The sequence below is a fragment of the Phaseolus vulgaris genome, chromosome 6, assembly GCF_051622355.1.
Source record: "Phaseolus vulgaris cultivar YP4 chromosome 6, ASM5162235v1, whole genome shotgun sequence".
In the NCBI taxonomy this organism is placed as follows: Eukaryota; Viridiplantae; Streptophyta; class Magnoliopsida; order Fabales; family Fabaceae; genus Phaseolus; species Phaseolus vulgaris.
In genome coordinates, this window is record NC_143503.1 from 22655524 (window position 1) to 22675924 (window position 20401).

Sequence of the window (20401 nt, forward strand, 5' to 3'; positions counted from 1 at the left end):
AAAGAGTAAATTCACACATTGCATATCCATCTTCTATTTTATAATTGAAAAAACAATACTTACTGGTTGATTTCGTGGTTTTGGAATGATAATATAACCTATGAAAACGAAAAAAACGTTTGATGGGGATAAAAATGAAGATGAACAGAAAAAGATGCAATTGAGCAAGTCTCACTTTGCAATGTTTAATTTTGAATTTAAAAATAGTTATATCAATTATGTTAGTCTCACTTTAAGATATAAAATTAAAACTACTCACAAAAATATCTTCGATCATATATTTGTAAAATAATAAAATAAAATAAAAATATAAAGATAAAATTGAAATAAAATAAAATGTCAGTTAAGTAGGAATCCCTTTTATATATAGGTATAGAAGTATAAATAACATATATTAAAATTACATATAAAAATGTGAAAACATAAAACAATTAAATTATAAAAATAACATATTAAAGTTATATGTACTTTAATATAATAAAAATACAAAACATAAAACAATTAAATTTTAAAAATAACATATTAAAGTTATATATTTTTTAATATAATAAAGATATGCGAAAGATTCCTTTAAGAAGATTGGATTTACTTGAAATTTTAATAAAAAAAACTGTATTTACAATTATTTGTTTAAAAAAAATAAAATTTTATTTAAATAGTATCATATTTATAAAAAAAAATCTTTATGTAAATAAAATATAATTTATTTATTTAATTTAAAATAAATAATCAAATAATTTTTCATTATTTTAAAATAACTAAATAATTTATTTTGTAAATAAGATTATATAATATTTTAATACTATTTTTTAATAAAATTACAGTAAAAAAAACTAAGTTAGTTAATAATAATTTAAACGATATTTCTACATTAAATTCAAGTGACAAACATAAGATTGTTAAAATATAAATAATACTAAAATTAAAATATATTAAAATTAAATAATAAATTTTTATAAATTAAAAGTGCTTAATTTTATAATAATTTCTTTAAAAAAATATATTAAAATTGTAAAACTATTAACTAATTTTAGGATTTTTTTTTCCTTTTCTTTTATATTTTTCATCTTCCATTGTTAAGATTTTGAATGTTTATACCACATCAATCTTTTAAAAATAAAAAATAATTGAATGTAAAATAAATTAATTAGGATTAGTTATATAAAATTAATTAGGATTAGTTATATAATATTTTTAAAATTATTATATATGTCACAATTGTTATCATTCAATTTTTTTCACATTTTGCTATCATAAATACACTTTTTAATAATTAAATAAATATTAGTCTTTGCATAACTAAAAGGATATAATCTCTTTATATTTTATTATTTTTATAAAATTAATATAAACAAAAACTAAAAATTGTAGTCGAGAATAAAATAAAATAAAATATAAAATCCGATGAGAGAGAGTTAGCAACAATATTTTTTGCAAACTTTAGAGTAATATGGGAATTCAACTTTTTTCCAATATTAACAAAAAAGTATGAGATTCAATATGATGAGAATTAAAAGAAAAGAATACTATTATTGTGGAATACTTTTATTTCCAAACATTCCACGAATATGAAAATACATTAATCAACAGTGGTTGATGGTGCCTCATTGTTAACACTACTTTGTGAGGGTCTCAACATTGTTAGAATTTTTTTTCTCAACATTGTTAGAATGGTCAATCACCGGTTCTTCAGATGCTTCATCATTAGTAGTCAGTGTTTTAGAAGAAGGAAGTTTCCTTGTGAGACTTTGTTTCCAAATTGTACATCGAATATATAGAAATATCAACCATCATGCCTAACACCTGGAAGACAAAAGATACTAATTAATGGTGAATTACAATCAAACATAATTTTCCAGATATACAATTACATTACTATAAAAGAAAAAACACTTACGCAAACATTATTGAAAAAACAACTATATGAATAAGTGAAACCCCATGATTGATCTAATACTAAATATAAAATAAGATAATAATAATGATTTAATATGACAATAAAAGTGATTACAGTTCTAATGGAGACATTCTCTCTAAACTCATCCAAAAAAACTGCTAAATATCAAAATAATTGTTTTACCTTGCATACACTGGAAAAAAAATTCATGCCAAAACTCAAACAAAACACATGAATAAGCAAACAAACAAATCAATGTTACGTTAATAATCATTTTTCCCCAATTAAAGGGAGTGAAGATGAAGCAATATAGTAGAATGAGAAAAAGAAGAATAAAAGTGAAACCTGCTCTTGGAGGGTTCAAGCAAGCGAGATCAGAATCAACCTAGTTGAGATTAGTGAAAGGGGTCGCAAAAGATTGGGAAGAACAGTTGATTCTCCTTCACCTAGATCAGCTTCTCCATTTTCTACTTCTTCCGCCTCCACTTGCTCTTCCAACAATTAAATAATCAAAATTATATAAACTTCTTTTGTGCTTAGAGAGCATTTTGAAAGAGTGGAGGCCGATGAAAAGGCGGAATGGATGTAGTGGACGTGAGACGGGTGAGAGTAGGAGAAGAACACGGAGGGTGAAGGAAGAAAGTTCAAGATGTGTCAAAATTTATGAGCATTTTTTTCTTTGGAGTCGAAATATAAAAGAGAAAATGAAGTGGATGTAACCGGTGAAACTGCTCCTTCCGAAGTGGATGTAACTGGTCCTTTTCAACTACTCCTGAAATCCACTATTCCTATGTAACCCGCTCAATAATAATGGAAAATGACAAAATGACAATATACTCAATAATTTTCAAAATTGCTCACGTTCGACCACTACTCACTACTCACGTTTCCTAATATTTATTTCTCTCTCATCAAACAGACACTCCTCTCATTTAATTTTCAAAATAAATTATCTCTTTAAATTCAAAACAGTTGCTCGATTTATTTAAAATATTTTTTAAATTTATTTCTCTCCCATAATTTTAAGAGACACTCCCTCTTTTTAGCAATTCATTTTCAAAAATAAACCATCTCTTTTAATTCAAAACCGCTCCTCCATTTATTTCAAATATTTTTAAAAAGAAGGAAATGACGCAATACCCAAAATAATGAAATAAAACTAAATATTAATCTAAGGATAAAATAGGAAGAAATTTGAGAGCAGTTAAAGAGGGAATCTCCTTTATATATAGGTATAGATTATTATTTATGTCAAATAATTATATGTTGTCAGAATTGATTTTTTTTTCTGAGACGACTTCTTTTTATGTTATATTTCTCATCATCAAACTTCTTAAAAATGAACAAATTCATTATTCAAAAATATTTATTAAATAAAACAATTTGTTTAAATAAAAAAAATATTTAAAGGCTTTATTTATCGATACATGCGTGCTTTCCATATATCTGGTAGCAATCAACTCACAAATTTACAGATATTGTCACCTACTTGATTTGTACTTTTTTAGATTGAGTCTAACTTACTTGATTTTGTATTTTTTCAAATACACGTGGCTAATGTAATCTCACACAGTTTTCAAAATATTCATTCCTCTTCCCTATCAGATTTGGTAGATATAGATAATCATTTTAACATTAAACATTAATAGTTTAAATTTAAATTTCGCTTCCCAACAATCATTTCTTTATATAATTAAAATTTAATTCATTTTCAATATTATTTAAATTTAACTTTATTCTTATTATAATTAAATATTAAAAAAATTATATACATAATATATAATATTATATAATTACGTATTATGTATTATTATATTGTAGTATGCCTGTTATAATTCAGTTTAATTGTTATTTTTTAATATTATTAAATGATTATTAATTAATTAATGATGTACTTGAAATGAAAGAGACACTGGACAAACCAAAGGTCATAACATTGTGGTGTTTTTTTCATTTCTACTTAAATCTTCTATAAAATATCCTCCTCTGCTACTTTCTTTCTGGTGCTCTACTACTTTTTTTCTGGTGGTTTCTCTATTATTCTTTTTCTCTCCTACTGAATTCTTGGTGTTTTCTCCATTACTCATTTAATGGCGCCCAGTGCTGAAGAAATCATTAGACTTCAAACAAGAGGAGTCTTTTGGTGCATGAACAGCCGTGTTGAAGTATGTATATTTATCTTTTTTTCCAAAATTTCTTCTTTTCAACATTTTCTTCATTTGCTGACATTTTTGTTTCTTTATTTCAAAATCAATAGCTTGGTTATGTAGATCGGGCTTTCGCCATCGAGTTTCAAAAAGAACTGGGAAAGGAGTGGACCCTATTCAGAAGGAAATGTCCATATAGTGGAATATAACGAAAATTTATTGTCGCCGGAAATATTGAGTGGATGGTTTAATTTGTTTGATTTTTATGGTTTCATAGATGATAACTACATTTTATTTCGTTATGTGGGTCACAACGCCTTCCATATAACTGTTTATATGGATGACGTCCCTCAGAGTGGAGTAAATCGTTAATTGGAAGAAATTGAAGGGAAGGAACCCTTAAACATTGGTCCCTTCGACCATTTTTCCATAAAGTTGTCTCGATTAAGTATCAAACTCAGTTATCTGGTTAGTATAAAATTGATTTATTTAAAAATGCTCGGTATTATATTCTACTTCATTTCTATTTTCTTATTATTTCGATATTGTTGTAGGATCTTCCTGCTAAATTTTCACAATATATTCAAACAAGGGAGATTCAATAAGGTTACTCTGCATGGTTTACTAATGGATGTGGAATGCAAGGTCTTGAAAGGGAAGCCTCCTTCTAGACGGATTAAACTTGGCAAAGGGTGGAAGCATTTATGTAGTCTTCATTCTTTTCGTGAAGGAGACAAGATTATCTTTGAATGTGATACGAGAAATCCTTCTTCTCATATCAGGGTTTTGTTACTTACTTCTATTCACAGTTTAAGTTATCCTACATAATTTCTTTTATTATTCTCATAACATAATAGTTACCAGTGATTAAGAAAGCTCAGACATATTTATGTTTCTGCTTGGACTTTTTTGGAAAACTGAACAGTTAGGTACTCTTTATGTTTATATTATATTCACTATTGTTTAGTAATGTTCATATTCTATTTGTTCATCCATTTCTTGCAATGTGAATACATAAATTATTACAATTTTGTTTCATTATCTGGTATATTTATAATAGGTTGGCATTATTACATATGCTTAACGCTATAACAATTGCCAGTATATTAAAGTCATAAAAATCTTTGATCATATTTTTTATTTTATATATTTTGTGTTAATATTAGAGAATGCTTATATTAATTTTATTTTTTGTATATTGTTTATTATTAATTAGTCATTGAAGTATTAATTATTGTTTTTTTTTATCTAGACACCTGATGATGTATATATGTTTATTATTGTTGTATGGTTTTTAAGATCTTTAGTTATTTATATAATAGTATTTCATTGTATTTATATTTCATTATGTTTTATTTGTATTATATTACATTACATTTTAATTTAATTTATATCATAAAAGGTGAATTCATAATTTAATATGATTTTGCCTACCATATGTTTATGGAAGAAACACACATTTACTGATAGTTTTTTGTAATTTACTGATAGTTTTTTGTAATAATTGTACTTGGTATAATCTACTGAATTCTATTTTTTAATTGCAATAATTTTTTGGAGAGTTTTTTTTACGGATTAAATTACAGTATGAAGATAGCATGAATTTGGTGAAGAGGACTTCAACATAAATACGTAATGGATACATAGTATTAGATTATTTTGTTTATATAATAATGTATTTTTTCAAATTATTTTATTGTATTGTTATTGTATTGTAATGTATTTATTATGACAAAAATATATTCATAAATTTTTAATTATTTATGTTATATTATATTAAATTCATTAATATAATAAAAGTGTGTAAACTTATACTATGGTAATATATTTAATTTCATTTCATCAACTTAATAATTTATATATATCTAAATAAAATTATTATTTTTAATATTGATATTTAAAAATAAAATATTAGAAAAATTCTCGCACGTTGCACGGGTCAATGCACTAGTATTATGTAAACCAAATCATGCAACCTTTTGTCTTTCATTTTTTTTTTTTTAATAAATTTACAAATATAATCTAAATAAATTTCTTTCTACATTCGACAAGTTAATAATGAAATGAGTTATGTCATAACAAAAATAATTATTACTTGCTTATCCACCGCACTCACATCCCAATAAACTATATGTTAAACTTAAATTCTTGATGGTTAACTTTTATAAGTTGGAATTGCGTACCCATAATTCATCCACCATTGAACTATAAAAAAAAAAGAAAAAAAAAATAACTTATGTTATCCATATAAAAGTTGTAACTTATGATGTTATCCATAATATAAACATTTTTTATTCTTAACATTGGATTTCATTCTAACCCTTATCAATTTTATATTAATAATGAATTGTAGAATTGTGCACAACTCTGACGTGACAGTAGGTTCTCTTTTCATCCAAGTCTTTTCCTTCTCCACTACAGTGCTAAGGAACTCTTTCAAGCGTTTAACAAGGGTAATAAAGCTTTTCTTATTTCTATCATTTCAAAGTTTTCATTTCAGATTCTCAATATCTTTAGTTCATCAACAAATAACAAAAGGGTCTTGATTTCAGGGAGTGTTTTAGTTCAATTTTTCCTCTAGTCTGCTTCTTTCTTTTCTTGGTTTTCATGGGGTGGTTTCTTTCTTTCTTGTTTTCCCTAAAGTTGTGCTTTTTCTTCATTTAGTTTATGAGTTTTGAATTCTTGTTTTACTGTTTTGTGCTTTGCATGTTTATGTGGAGGGAAAATTTGTTCTTTCAAGTGTTCTATTGAAGTTTTTGTTTGTGACTTGTTGTGGTACCACTGATAGATATCTGTAACACAAAGTCTCCTTTTGAAAGTCCTATAGCAAAAGACATGGAGATTGTTCCGTAGCACTTTGCCCCATTGTTCTTTAGTTTTGTACCTTTGAACCCAGTGGTACCTTGGTTTATGAAGGTCAAGGCGGAAATCCTAATGTTAGGAGAAATATTTCACTTCGTGATAAACAAATTGGAACGATGAAATTTGGTGCTGAAAAATAGGATGCAAGCTATAAGTCCCATGTGGGTTATATTGAAAGTGATGGAAAGTTTGATGGTGCATTCAGTTAGAATAGCAGCAATTCTCATTACGCATATGTTTATGATAGTTTGTATTTGGTGGATACAATGAAAAATAGGAAGAGGGAGATATGGAAAGCTTGTGTTCAATTTTTCACTAAATAGAATTTTAGGACAACTCCAAACTTGTTTTGCCCTTAAGGATCATGGCGAAAATTCAAGATTTACTCCTAGGAAGAAACACAACAAACCGAAAGGTTGTGTTGTCGAAAAGGAGGTTGTTCGTGTTAAAGATCTTTCAAATGGTCGGAAGAGGTTTAGTATTAGGGTGGTGACTTCAAGTGATCGTGTCCAGCTACCCACATCCTTTATTTATGTCGTTAATACCATTCACTCAATAAAGTTCAAGCAGGAAATTCTTTGTGGCTGTGAAGAATGGTAGCAGAGGTTGACGTACAAAAATTGTCTTTCATTCCCTTCTGGAAGCTTTCTATGTGAGTATATTGGAGAAGTCAGTGCCTATAGATAATGACTATATATTTCACATGGGTATGTTCACGATGGATACTTTCTTTTGTTGTGTTTGGACTTTATTTAACAGTTTCAGTCTTCTTTTGTAGATGTTGGAAAGGTCTTCACTTATGCAAGTAAATGTGGAAATGTAGGAACATTTACTAATCATAGTTGTTCTTCAAATCTTCGTGTCAAAGATGTTATGCATGATCACAATGACAAGAATCTTCCTCACAAAATGTTGTTTGGTGTAAAGGATATTCTTGCTGGAAGAGAGCTGATTTATAAATATAATTCCTTGAATGGAAAATTGATTAAGAGTAGAAGTAGTAGTTGCTATTGGGGAACACCGCAAGGCAATGGACAGATCTACATTTAAAGGTGTAAATTTTAAACTGTACTTTTTTATTGCATTGTTGAATATAGTACATATACTCACATCATTATCATTGTTTGATATGTATAAGGTGGTTCTGAGTATGTCAAGGATGCAAGTATATCTAATGAAGTGTCAATTATAAACATACTAAGGAACATAGAAATAAACATACTAAGGGAACTTAGAAATAAGAATTCTAGTTGATGATTTTATATATAAAGTTGTCATTGACTCTTGTATAGTAATAATTATGTTCAATTATCTCTTGACACACACATCATTTTGTATGGTATGGTTGATGATTTCTGCTCTATCGGCAGAAGTTTTTTCTATTATTCTTGGTCTTGAAAGAGCCAGATGATAAATTGGGTTAGAAAATCTTGTGGCTCGTAAAGTGTCTTGCTAGCTTTTAGATTCTCCATATCTCACTTCTCTCTAATAGATTATGTTTCGTAGAGATAAGAATCATCTCCTTTACTTTGGATTCTCTTGGTTTTGGGGTTTTTCTTTTTTTATCATGAGTTTTAGCTTAGTCCACTCATGATTTGTATTTCTGTATTCTTAATGTGGCTTTGCATGCCAACCCTGTTTAAAAAAAAATTACCTTGACACTTACACATCATCGTAATTGTTTTTCAGTGCAACAAAATGTCAAGCTAGACTCACTTATGAAATTGGAATTTGGAAGCTTATTGTTGAACTTTAGTTATGTTATTGTCACATCTAAGATTGATTAGGAGTTACTAGACTTGTCAATTTGGTTCAGTTCACAGGGCTTGGCCTTGACCCATATGGGCCTTGGTAAAAAATGCTTGTAAGGTCAAAAGTCCCAAATAAGAAAATTTGGTAGGGCTAAAAAGCCTACAAAAGTCCCATGGGTGAGGGCCAACCCATGATCCATTTTTTTAAAAGCAAGTAATCTTTAAAAATGAAAATGAAAATAAAAAGAAACATTTACATAAAAGAAGTTTTTATAAGGATGAAAAATATATGATCAATCCAAATCTAGACCTAGGTTAGTTTGGGCAGGTATGGTTACACTTAAGTAAGTTAGGCTAAGTCAGGATCATGTCAAGTCGAGTCTAGGTCATACCAAGTTGTGGTGGGTCCAAATTAGGCTAAGTTAAGGTTAATGACAAATAATGTGGTACAAGTTTAGAAAAGTTGGTAAAAATCAATCCAAATCGTAAAAAACACAACCATGCTAAGTGGCATAATTTGTCACACCTAAAGATGAACATAAATATAGATATTAGCGTTAAGGAAATGTATTTCACTTATTATTTTTTCCAAAGAAAATAATGACATGGTTGTTTGAAAAAAAAATATGAAGGATAAGTTCAAACCACTTGGTCAAAAACACAAAAAAGAATCATTATTGTTCGGTCAAGAACCATGACAAGTGTCCTACTTATTTGCAACAAAATGATGAATTTAAATATAGAATCGGTCTTAAGGAAGTCCATTTCACTTAATGACATGGTTGTTTGAGTGTGAGTTGTTCTTCATTTTGAAGGTTCTCATTCATTGCAATGGGTGTTTGTAGGTGGTTCTTGGGGTTGTGGTTGGAGGTGGCTGTTGAAGAAGGTGAAGGTTAATTGATGAGGTGAGTTGTGCGTTTTTTTCATGGTTTTCGTTCACCTTTTTTATTTTCGTTTTCTTCTTGTATATTGGATTGCAAAAGTCATAACACCTCCAATTACATACCGAATTGTGTAATTCGGTATACAATGTTGAATCCGGTTTGTGCTTTCGAATTGACCAATCTGATATGCACTTTATAAAAAATAATGAATACCGAATTGTCGGATTGTATAATCCAGTATTCATTTGCTAATAACATAGCAAATTGTACAATTCAGTATGTAATACATACTGAATTGTACTAATTGAAAAATAAATACCGAAATGTACAATTCGATATGTATACCATCCACATACATACTGAATTGTAGAATCCAGTTTAAACAAAATAAAGTTAAGCTACCACCGGGATAAAATAAAATGAACTTACATTCACTGTAGTGCTTCCTTCAACCTGCTTCAAACCTCGCCCTCCATCAAATTGACTGGAAAAATGAAACCTCTTGGACAACAATGGAAGAGGTGTCGCGGCTGTGAAGATATAAGGGGTGCTCCGGTTCACAACAATATCAAATAAAAAGGTGCAGTGTGAGGTTAAGAGAAAAGTAAAGTTTTTAAACAATTTAAATAAAGGAAAAATTGGAATATCACATAGATGAATAATGGAGCTGCAGGAACACCCATTGAGGTGCAGGGAGAATTTGCCAAAAAATAACAACAGAGACTTGTATTTTTATATATTCCAATTCATGTTTAAACACACTTAAATAACAGAATAAAATATCGTGCTTCTTGACTTTAGGAACTCCTACTAATCATGAAAAATAATATAAAAACTTAAATCATCCACTACACACAAAGTGACGGACTTTTTTCTCAAGTTATTCAAAGATTAAAACTGCTACGATAGCATCAGAGTGCACGACCTCAACATCACCAAAGGTTTCAAGTTCTCATTCTGAAATTCATGGGACAGGCAGAGGAAGATAAGGAAAAGGAACCAAGAACAGATCATGCTTTCTTCTAACTGTGATTCCAAACTCTTCACTCATGTCCAATTCTTCACTTATCATTCCACTTGGAAGCTTCCAATCAAAGTGATATAACAACATTGCAAGGGTCACTTCGACAACTCTGGATGAAAATGTGCTTCCAGGGCATATCCTTCTTCCAGCTCCAAAAGGAATGAACTCAAAATTATTCCCTTTGTAGTCAACAGTGCTGTCGATGAATCTCTCGGGATAAAACCTCTCAGGTTCAGTCCAATAGTTTGAATCTCTTCCAATTGCCCAAGCATTGACTATGACCTTGCTTTTGGCTGGTATGTTATAGCCATGTATCTCACATGTTTTACCACATTCTCTTGGAAGCAAAAGAGGAAGTGGAGGGTGGAATCTCAAGGTCTCTTTCACAACTAGTTTCAAATATTTGAGTTCGTTGATGTAATTTTCATCAACCCTTCCTTTCATGTTGAATACCTCTCTAACCTCAGCTTGTGCTTTTCTCATTATTCTTGAATCCTTTATTATTTCAGCCATCGCCCAATCTATGGTTGTTGCTGATGTCTCACCTCCAGCAGCAAAAATGTCCTTAAAAATAGTTTATCAATCAAAAAGGTTTAAAGTAAAGAAATAAACAGACTGCATGCTTCTAGAGTTATTAGGCAAATGTTTTACTACATCAAAGATCTTTCGAGTAGAAAATAAGATATAGAGGGGGAAAAGTGTTTAGATATTTAGGAGCATTTTTGTTTCCTACTCTCTTTTTCGGTTTTAAAAATTCTTTTCCAAAGATGCTATTCAATTATCAGTTTCTCCCCTAGAGTGTGTTAAGTTTTGAAAATTTCTTCCGAAAAAAGTGTTTTAGAAACATAAACCAGAAATTTATAGTTTCTTCATATTTTTAAAACTAAAACCAGTTTCTGAAAATAGAAATCAAACTCATCCTTATTAACTAATTCCACTTTCATAGCAAGTATGAGAAAGGTTATGATCATAAAATGTATTTGCAAGAGGTTATGATCCATACCAGAATTATAGCCTTGACGTTGTTCCTAGTTAAAGCAAAATCCTGGTTGTTACCATCTTCATATTGCATGAGAACATCCACAAGATCTTCTGTTTCCCTTTCGTAATCCTTGGCCTCTGACCTTGCCTCTTTATGCTCATTGATGATGCCTTCCATTATTTGATCGGCTAGTTGATGCAACCTCTCAAGCTTGGGCCTGATGCCAGTAACATGTTGCAGCCAAGTAGCAGAAGGAAACAAATCTCCAATGTCAAAACCTCCTATAAGTTTTATCAAATTTTTAACCGCTGCTATGAAGTTTTGTTGGTCTTTGTATTTCTTGCCAAAGGCAGACCTCGAAGCAATTGAATAAATTGATGAAAGTACAGCTTGAGTGAGATTGATGGGGGATCCTTTCTCCGAATCTATCCATTTGACAAGATTGGAGAGCTCCTCTTCTCTAATTGGTTGGAATGAGTTGACACGTTTTAGGCTTAAAAGCTCCAGTGTGCAAATTTTTCTTAGCTGCCTCCAATAATTTCCATAAGGAGCAAAAGCTATATCTGTGGAATTGTAAGATATGATTTCACTAGCTAGGATTTTAGGCCGCGTGGCAAAGTTAATATCATGGGTTTTCATGACTTCCTTAGCACACTCAGGGGATGAAATGACAATAGTAGAAACCTCTCCAAGTTGAAGATGCATCAAGGGTCCATATTTTAAGGCCAGGTCTCTTAGTTTTCTATGTGGCTGAGAGGATAGCAGATTGTGTATATTCCCTATAATAGGTAGCTTTGTAGGGCCATGAGGTATTTTAGAAGTTGTTTCATATGTTTTTCTGGGTTTGTTTCCAATTTTTTGTACTATAAGGGCTAAGAAGATAAAGAAGATAAGAGCTGAAAAGTAGAGGAGTAGTTGAGCCATGGAAAAGAAGCAGATTTCTAATGTGAGTGTGATGCTGTTAGTGTCTGTTTATATATTATACACCTTACTCAGCATTTCTTAACATCGTTTTTTGGTACCTTGTGATCATCTTGGTTTCTCCTATATTGAGATTTTTGTGTATGAGTCCTTTTCATGAATAGTTAGACTAACAGACATAAGTGCAACTTGGTGGTTTTACATATCACTCTTTGTGCTTTTATTTCCCCATTATGGTTTTGCATGCAGATATTTGAACTAGTTGAGTTGGCACGTTAATTTAGATAGTCATGTGAGTGCCATAAGAGTTTACCTATAATACTGTGAATGGCACGAGAGTTCAGAGAATCACCTGAGTGACATAAGAGTTTAGGTAATAATACAAGTGACACGAAAATTTAGGTAATCATGTGAATGCTATAAGAGTTTAGACAATCATTGTTATCGCAATCAAATGATTTCTATAATACAAGAGTGAAAGAAAAGAGATTTTGTCTTACATAGCACTGTTTGTGTTTTTATTTCCCCGTACGGTACAATACATCCAATATTTAGCAGTGGCACACTTTTGCATACAAATCAGAATTTAGTTTGTAGACAACCTTGGATTATCTGAGCTGCACTCGAAAATCATTCAGAATTTGGGTTTTAGAGAATCGAATTTTGAGCTGGATTTTTTTTTATTTTTTTACGTTTTGATTTATTAAATAATATGAAAAGAGGAATTTTTTGTGTGGAAAATATAATAGTAATTAATTGAAAATAATTTTATTTAAAGAAAATATTAAAATTAATTTAATAATAGTTATTATTATATATTTAGTAAGTGTATAGAATTTAATTATTTAGAGAAGTAAAACGTGAGATAAATAAATATTTAGAAAAAGTAATGGAATGTATGTTATATAATTGCATTGGTTGAGTGTTATATATACAAAATGTTATTTAGGAACTATTGAAAATTATAAAATATAACTGGATATAATTTGGAGTTGATAAATGGATGAATTAATTTTGATTAAGGGAATAAAGTGTTTTATGTCATGTCTAAGAGGGTTTTCTACATATAGAAATGTGGAAAAATAAAAATTGTATGTGAAACTAAAAATTGTAATATTTATTTTTGAAGAATTTGAAGTTAAAAAAAATGATAAAGGCTAACTTGTAGAACTTTTCTTCGTCACAAAGATGAGAATTTGTTAGTGCATGATACTCCATAATCCATGTTTGTTTCGATATTCTTCTAATTAAAAAAAAAGTGACATGTTTTGCACCCAATCATGTTTTGCACATCTTCATCACTTGCAATAAAAATACATTAGTAAGTTTCTCTAGAAGGTAGCAGTGACCTATGATAAAAAAAAAACATTTGTAACATGAATACACAATAGTTCACTCTCAATAAGCATCTTTGTGTGGCTAAGAGTAACACCATTTGGGAACCTATACAATGTAGCATCCCATGTTTTTGACTTGTCATATCCATCATAAACGTGTGTTGACATAGATTGTGTTGGATGGGATGTAATTCGAACATGCATTGGGTGGTTCGAGTGGCTCAAGACACGTGTTATCATCCTATCACATGCACATTGCCACATGTTTATAACTTGTCATTTTCACTGCAAATGTGTGATGACCTAGACTGTGTGGATAGAATGTAAACCTGACATATATTAAGTGACTTAGGTGGCTGAGGAAACATGTCATAACCCTATGACATGCACATTGCCATGTGTTTATGACCTAGATACAAAGAAGATCAAATACGAGATTTAGTGTACAAAAAGTTGTGTAATTGTGTTTTGAATTGTGCATAGAATTTCTTATTTGCTAGAAGAGAGCAACCTGTGAGAATTTGGGTTGTGTGCCTAACCATTATAAATCCTTCATATTGTGAAATATACCCTGTGAGCTTTCATTATTCTCTCCAAACGAAAGGTTTTCTCATTATTGAGAGGTCTTGATCTCAAGGGGAGATTAGGACCGTGTACCTGGAGAGGTTAGAATACTTGGTGTACTTGGAGAGGTTAAAATGCTTGGTGTACCTATAGAGGTTGAAATACTTAGTGTACCTGGAGAGGTTAGAATACTTGGTGAACTTGCAAAGGTTGAAAATACTCTGTGAAAATTTCTCCTCTACATTTTTTCAATTGGTGAGACTCTGATTTAGATGTGACTTGAGTCATTCTTTAACTTTACCTGGTAATGGAAAAGGAAAAACGCAAATGAACATATTCAATATCATCTAATTAGAACCCCGTTTTTCCAAACAGCTCATAAATTGTAGACAGATATGTATACGAATTCTCATGGTCCATGCTAGTAAATTGATGAGTACTTATCAAACTAAGGAATGTTGGTTTCATCGCCAATATCTTAGTAGCACGAGGTATTGCAATGCTGGAAAATTGTTGTAGTCCCTATTGCATAGCATAATCACCAAGTGTTCTTCTGGGTGACAATTGTGTTTCTTCAACAATGTTGATTTCTTCTTGAATTGGTTCAATGTGATTAGTAGACGTGGTTGAAAATTCTTCAATAACTTTTCTTAATTTTGTTTTCCGAGCTGTCTTCTCAATTTCTAAATCCAAATTTCTAAATCCAACTATAGTTTATCTCTAGAAACTTGTCATCTTAATATCATATATCATAAACTAGCTCATGCAAGGATTAACACAAAAATAATAATTTAAAATACATAAAAAATAACTAATTTTTAAAAATAAAAGAAAAAAAAATTAAATAAAAAGAAAAAAAACTAACATAAAAACAAAAACAAAAAAAACTAACGAAAAAAATTTAAAATTAAGAAAAAAAACCAACAAAAAACAACAAATTTAAAATAAAGAAAATATAAATATTCTTAAAAAATAAAATAAAAAATTTAAAATAAATAATAAATAAATAATTTTTAAAAATAAAAGAAAAATTAAAAAATTAAAATAAAGAAAAAAAAATAACTATGCTTTTAAAATAAAAGAAAAGGAAAAAAAAGAATAAATAATTTTTTAAAATAAAAAGAAAAACAACAAATTAAATATAAAGAAAAAAAATCTAATTTTTTTAAAAATTAAAAATAAAGAAAAAAAACTAATTTTTAAAAATAAATGAAAAAAAATTAAAATAAAGAAAAAAACTAATTTTTAGAAATGAAATAAAAATAAATACATATTTAAAATTAAGAAAAAAATAACTATATTTTAAAAAAAAAATACAAATCTCAATACTTGGTGAGTTAAACATTAAAATCTTAAACAAAAATTGTTGTGCAACAAGGGCGTCAAAACTTGTTCGCCTAATTTGACAAGTATACCAAGTCAAGTATTTTTATTTAAGTCAGATCATCAAAGATACTTCCCACTCAATTCCAAAGATTTAAATCAATAATAAAAATTCAAGCTTTAAGCGTAAAATAAAATAAAAAATATCAAATAAGAGCATAATGTTACATATAAATATTACCTCAAAACATAGGAGTTTTAAATTATTACATTCAATCCCAAAGAAAAGAAAAGGAATTAGTCATTCCTGCCTCTAGGAGTTCCTCCCTTATGTTGAGATTATTAAAGTCTAAGTTCAAAATGGGGTGAATTGAACTTACAAAATTTTCACAAAGAATATTATTTATCCTCAACACCTTCTTCTTTTCTCTCTGCCTTATACCCTTATTTAACCTAATTAGACTTGGGTTAAGTGACATTTTTATTCATAATATATCCATTTGTTTCATCTCTCCTTAAATTCATGAAAATAACACAAAATTGAGAATAAATAAATTTATTAATCTCAAAACTCCAAAATATATTATTAAATTCTAATTTTTCAAATTAGGGTTGAATCATAGTTTAATCAACAATTAAAATCAATAATATCTAACTTTTTACATGAAATTTTACTAAATAATGGCAATTATCATTTTTATTATTTTATTTTCTTATATATATACATATTGATCCATATCTAATTATTTAAAATTCTTGTTTTATTTTTTATTTTATTTTATTTTTATATTATTTAAAAACATAGTTTTTTATAATTCAAAGAAGTATGTGAAGTAATAATAAAATTAAAATAAAAGTAATTATTATTTTTATTTAATGAGTTTGGATAAAAGAAATTTATCTATATGCTTTCTTATTATTTTATACTCTTTGTATTTGTGTGAATGGTGGGTATAGATTATTGGCAAGAAAAAATATGACATATCTTAGTAGTCATCATGTTATGTTATTCTTGAAAGTGTCAAAGAATATGTCAGTTGGAAAAAATTCATAAAATTCATTACATTGAGTTAATGTTAATATATGAGTCTTTGTATTTGGGAAGTTACAATTTGATACATATGAAAGGCAAGGATCAGGTGGGGTAAGGAAGTTACCAAGTAGGTGATAATCTGGATAGCGCCATGGAATAGGATATTCATAGGTCAGACTTGGGACTGTCTGATACCTACTCAACATCACCAATATTAGATTGTTAATATATATCTCTTTTTATTAGCATATGACCATAATTCTTGAGAAAATTATGATTGAACCAATGCAATTGCCTAATCACTTTCCAAAGTAACTTTTGATGTTCAGAGTGGATCATCCAATGTGGAATATGAATCCATGTGTCATAAAGTGAGATTAAGTCTTATGGTTGAATCAAGTCATAAGGCCCCATTATTATGGTTATAGGTCAAGTCATAGGTTCTCATTGTCTACATTGTGTGAGATTAAGTCTTATGGTTGAGTCAAGTCATATGGCCCATTATGTCATAGAAAAGTTTCTCATTTATTATGTTTTTTTGGAGTTTATGTTTCTATGGCACGTTATCTCTCAAAAAGGAAAATTCATGTTATCAATTGCTAGTTTAAATTGTGGGATAAAAATAACAGCAGAGACTTTTATTTTTATATAGTATAATTCATGTCTAAACACACTTAAATAACAGAATAGAAGATCATGCTTTATTGACTCTAGGAACGCCTACTGATCATGAAATCTGCTATGATAGCATCAAAGTGCACGATCTCAACATCACCAAGGGTTTCAATTTCTCTGTCTGAAATTCATGGGACAGGCAGAGGAAGATAAGGAAAAGGAACCAAGAACAGATCATGCTTTCTTCTAACCTGTGATTCCAAACTCTTCACTCATGTCCAATTCTTCACTTATCATTCCACTTGGAAGCTTCCAATCAAAGTGATATAACAACATTGCAAGGGTCACTTCGACAATTCTGGATGAAAATGTGCTTCCAGGGCATATCCTTCTTCCAGCTCCAAAAGGAATGAACTCAAAATTATTCCCTTTGTAGTCAACAGTGCTGTCGATGAATCTCTCGGGATAAAACCTCTCAGGTTCAGTCCATTAGTTTGAATCTCTTCCAATTGCCCAAGCATTGACTATGACCTTGCTTTTGGCTGGTATGTTATAGCCATGTATCTCACATGTTTTACCACATTCTCTTGGAAGCAAAAGAGGAAGTGGAGGGTGGAATCTCAAGGTCTCTTTCACAACTAGTTTCAAATATTTGAGTTCGTTGATGCAATTTTCATCAACCCTTCGTTTCATGTTGAACACCTCTCTAACCTCAGCTTGTGCTTTTCTCATTATTCTTGAATCCTTTATTATTTCAGCCATCGCCCAATCTATGGTTGTTGCTGATGTCTCACCTCCAGCAGCAAAAATGTCCTTAAAAATAGTTTATCAATAAAAAATGTTAAAAGTAAAGAAATAAACAGACTGCATGCTTCTAGAGTTATTAGGCAAATGTTTTACTACATCAAAGATCTTTCGAGTGGAAAATAAGATATAGAGGGGGAAAAGTGTTTAGATATTTAGGAGCATTTTTGTTTCCTACTCTCTTTTTCGGTTTTAAAAATTCTTTTCCAAAGATGCTATTCAATTATCAGTTTCTCCCCCAGAGTGTGTTAAGTTTTGAAAATTTCTTCCGAAAAAAGTGTTTTAGAAACATAAACCAGAAACTTCTAGTTTCTTCATATTTTTAAAACTAAAACCAGTTTCTGAAAATAGAAATCAAACTCATCCTTATTAACTAATTCCACTTTCGTAGCAAGTATGAGAAAGGTTATGTTCATAAAATGTATTTGCAAGAGGTTATGATCCATACCAGAATTATTGCCTTGATGTTGTTCCTAGTTAAAGTAAAATCCTGGTTGCTACCATCCTCATATTGCATGAGAACATCCACAAGATCTTCTGTTTCCCTTTCGTAATCTTTGGCCTCTGACCTTGCCTCTTTATGCTCATTGATGATGCCTTCCATTATTTGATCGGCTTGTTGATGCAACCTCTCAAGCTTGGGCCTGATACCAGTGACATGTTGCAGCCAAGTAGCAGAAGGAAACAAATCTCCAATGTCAAAACCTCCTTCAAGTTTTATCAACTTTTTAACCGCTGCTATGAAGTTTTGTTGGTCTTTGTATTTCTTGCCAAAGGCAGACCTCGAAGCAATTGAATAAATTGATGAAAGTACAGCTTGAGTGAGATTGATGGGGGATCCTTTCTCTGAATCTATCCATTTGACAAGATTGGAGAGCTCCTCTTCTCTAATTGGTTGGAATGAGTTGACACGTTTTAGGCTTAAAAGCTCCAGTGTGCAAATTTTTCTTAGCTGCCTCCAATAATTTCCATAAGGAGCAAAAGCTATATCTGTGGAATTGTAAGATATGATTTCACTAGCTAGGATTTTAGGCCGCGTGGCAAAGTTAATATCATGGATTTTCATGACTTCCTTAGCACACTCAGGGGATGAAATGACAATAGTAGAAACCTCTCCAAGTTGAAGATGCATCAAGGGTCCATATTTTAAGGCCAGGTCTCTTAGTTTTCTATGTGGCTGAGAGGATAGCAGATTGTGTATATTCCCTATAATAGGTAGCTTTGTAGGGCCATGAGGTATTTTAGAAGCTGTTTCATATGTTTTTCTGGGTTTGTTTCCAATTTTTTGTACTATAAGGGCTAAGAAGATAAAGAAGATAAGAGCTGAAAAGTAGAGGAGTAGTTGAGCCATGGAAAAGAAGCAGATTTCTAATGTGAGTGTGATGCTGCTAGTGTCTGTTTATATATTATACCATTACTCAGCATTTCTTAACATCGTTTGTCGCATTGAACCTTAGTTTGGTACAATTGGAGTTGGTTTGTTTAGTTGAATGAAGTCATTATTTTTTAACCGAAGTGTCATTTTCATGAATAATGAATTGGTTGGAATCATTTAATTTAATTGACTTTTATGGCATGAGATAGTCTCTGGTTGAAATATCATTTCATAGGTACTTCTTTTTCTTTGTCTTTAATAATATGATACTGCGAAACTTTTTATGGTTGAAGTTATGTGATTTTTATAATACAAGAGTGAAAGAAACGAATTGTGTTTTTCTGACATAGCACTCTCTGTGATTTTATTTTTCCAGATGGCAAAGTGCAGCCAGAGAGAGAGCCAGTGGAAAACCAGCCGTAATTTGATTCCTGGGAACTGAATTTTGAGCTACTTTTTTTTGCCTTTTAATTTATTAAATAATATGAAGGGGGGATTTTGTGGGATTTATGACATAATTAATTAAATGGATGTATTTGGAGGAGATATTAAAATTAATTTTAAAAATAACTATAGTAATTAATTATATTTAATAAGTGTGTAGGATTTAATTATTTAGAGAGTGAGATAAATAAATACTTATAGATAGATATATTTTAAAGAAATATAAATAAGAACTGTTTTTAAAGAATTAGAAGAAAGTAGTGGAATGTATGTCATATAATTATATTGATTTAGTTTATATATATATATATATATATTAATTTTTAAAAAATAAGTGTATGTAATATATTTAGATAAAGATAGTAAACAAGTAATTATGAATAGGTATTTGTTTATAATTACAAAATGATATTTAGGAAATGTTAAAAGTTAGAAAAT

At 29.7% G+C, this 20401-nt stretch overlaps 2 protein-coding genes and 1 pseudogene across 3 annotated transcripts; 1 reads left to right on the forward strand and 2 right to left on the reverse strand.

Annotated features, from left to right (window-relative positions):
* The first annotated feature begins 3987 nt into the window (after nt 1-3987).
* On the forward strand, nt 3988-20102 carry LOC137831334 (histone-lysine N-methyltransferase, H3 lysine-9 specific SUVH5-like; annotated as a pseudogene). The gene is made up of 7 exons (XR_011084413.2): nt 3988-4062; nt 4168-4404; nt 6921-7613; nt 7685-7725; nt 7834-7958; nt 9503-9562; nt 19896-20102. The product of XR_011084413.2 is annotated as a histone-lysine N-methyltransferase, H3 lysine-9 specific SUVH5-like (transcript).
* Nucleotides 10253-12582, reverse strand: LOC137831333 (cytochrome P450 71D11). The gene is made up of 2 exons (XM_068638970.2): nt 11569-12582; nt 10253-11129 (listed from the first exon to the last, which is right to left on the reverse strand). The coding sequence occupies exons 1-2, from the start codon at nt 12469-12471 to the stop codon at nt 10506-10508; spliced, it is 1527 nt and encodes a 508-aa protein (XP_068495071.1). The 5' UTR covers nt 12472-12582; the 3' UTR covers nt 10253-10505.
* On the reverse strand, nt 17343-19599 carry LOC137831332 (cytochrome P450 71D11-like). Its single transcript, XM_090303509.1, has 2 exons — nt 18593-19599; nt 17343-18153 (listed from the first exon to the last, which is right to left on the reverse strand). The coding sequence occupies exons 1-2, from the start codon at nt 19493-19495 to the stop codon at nt 17830-17832; spliced, it is 1227 nt and encodes a 408-aa protein (XP_090159635.1). The 5' UTR covers nt 19496-19599; the 3' UTR covers nt 17343-17829.
* Nucleotides 20103-20401: the final 299 nt, after the last annotated feature.

Coding starts and splice junctions, on each gene's coding strand:
- LOC137831333 (XM_068638970.2), bottom strand. CDS start 12,471: ATGGCTCAACTACTCCTCTACTTTTCAGCTCTTATCTTCTTTATCTTC. Junction 11,130..11,568: donor ACGTCAAGGCTATAATTCTG/GTATGGATCATA, acceptor ACTATTTTTAAG/GACATTTTTGCTGCTGGAGG.
- LOC137831332 (XM_090303509.1), bottom strand. CDS start 19,495: ATGGCTCAACTACTCCTCTACTTTTCAGCTCTTATCTTCTTTATCTTC. Junction 18,154..18,592: donor ACATCAAGGCAATAATTCTG/GTATGGATCATA, acceptor ACTATTTTTAAG/GACATTTTTGCTGCTGGAGG.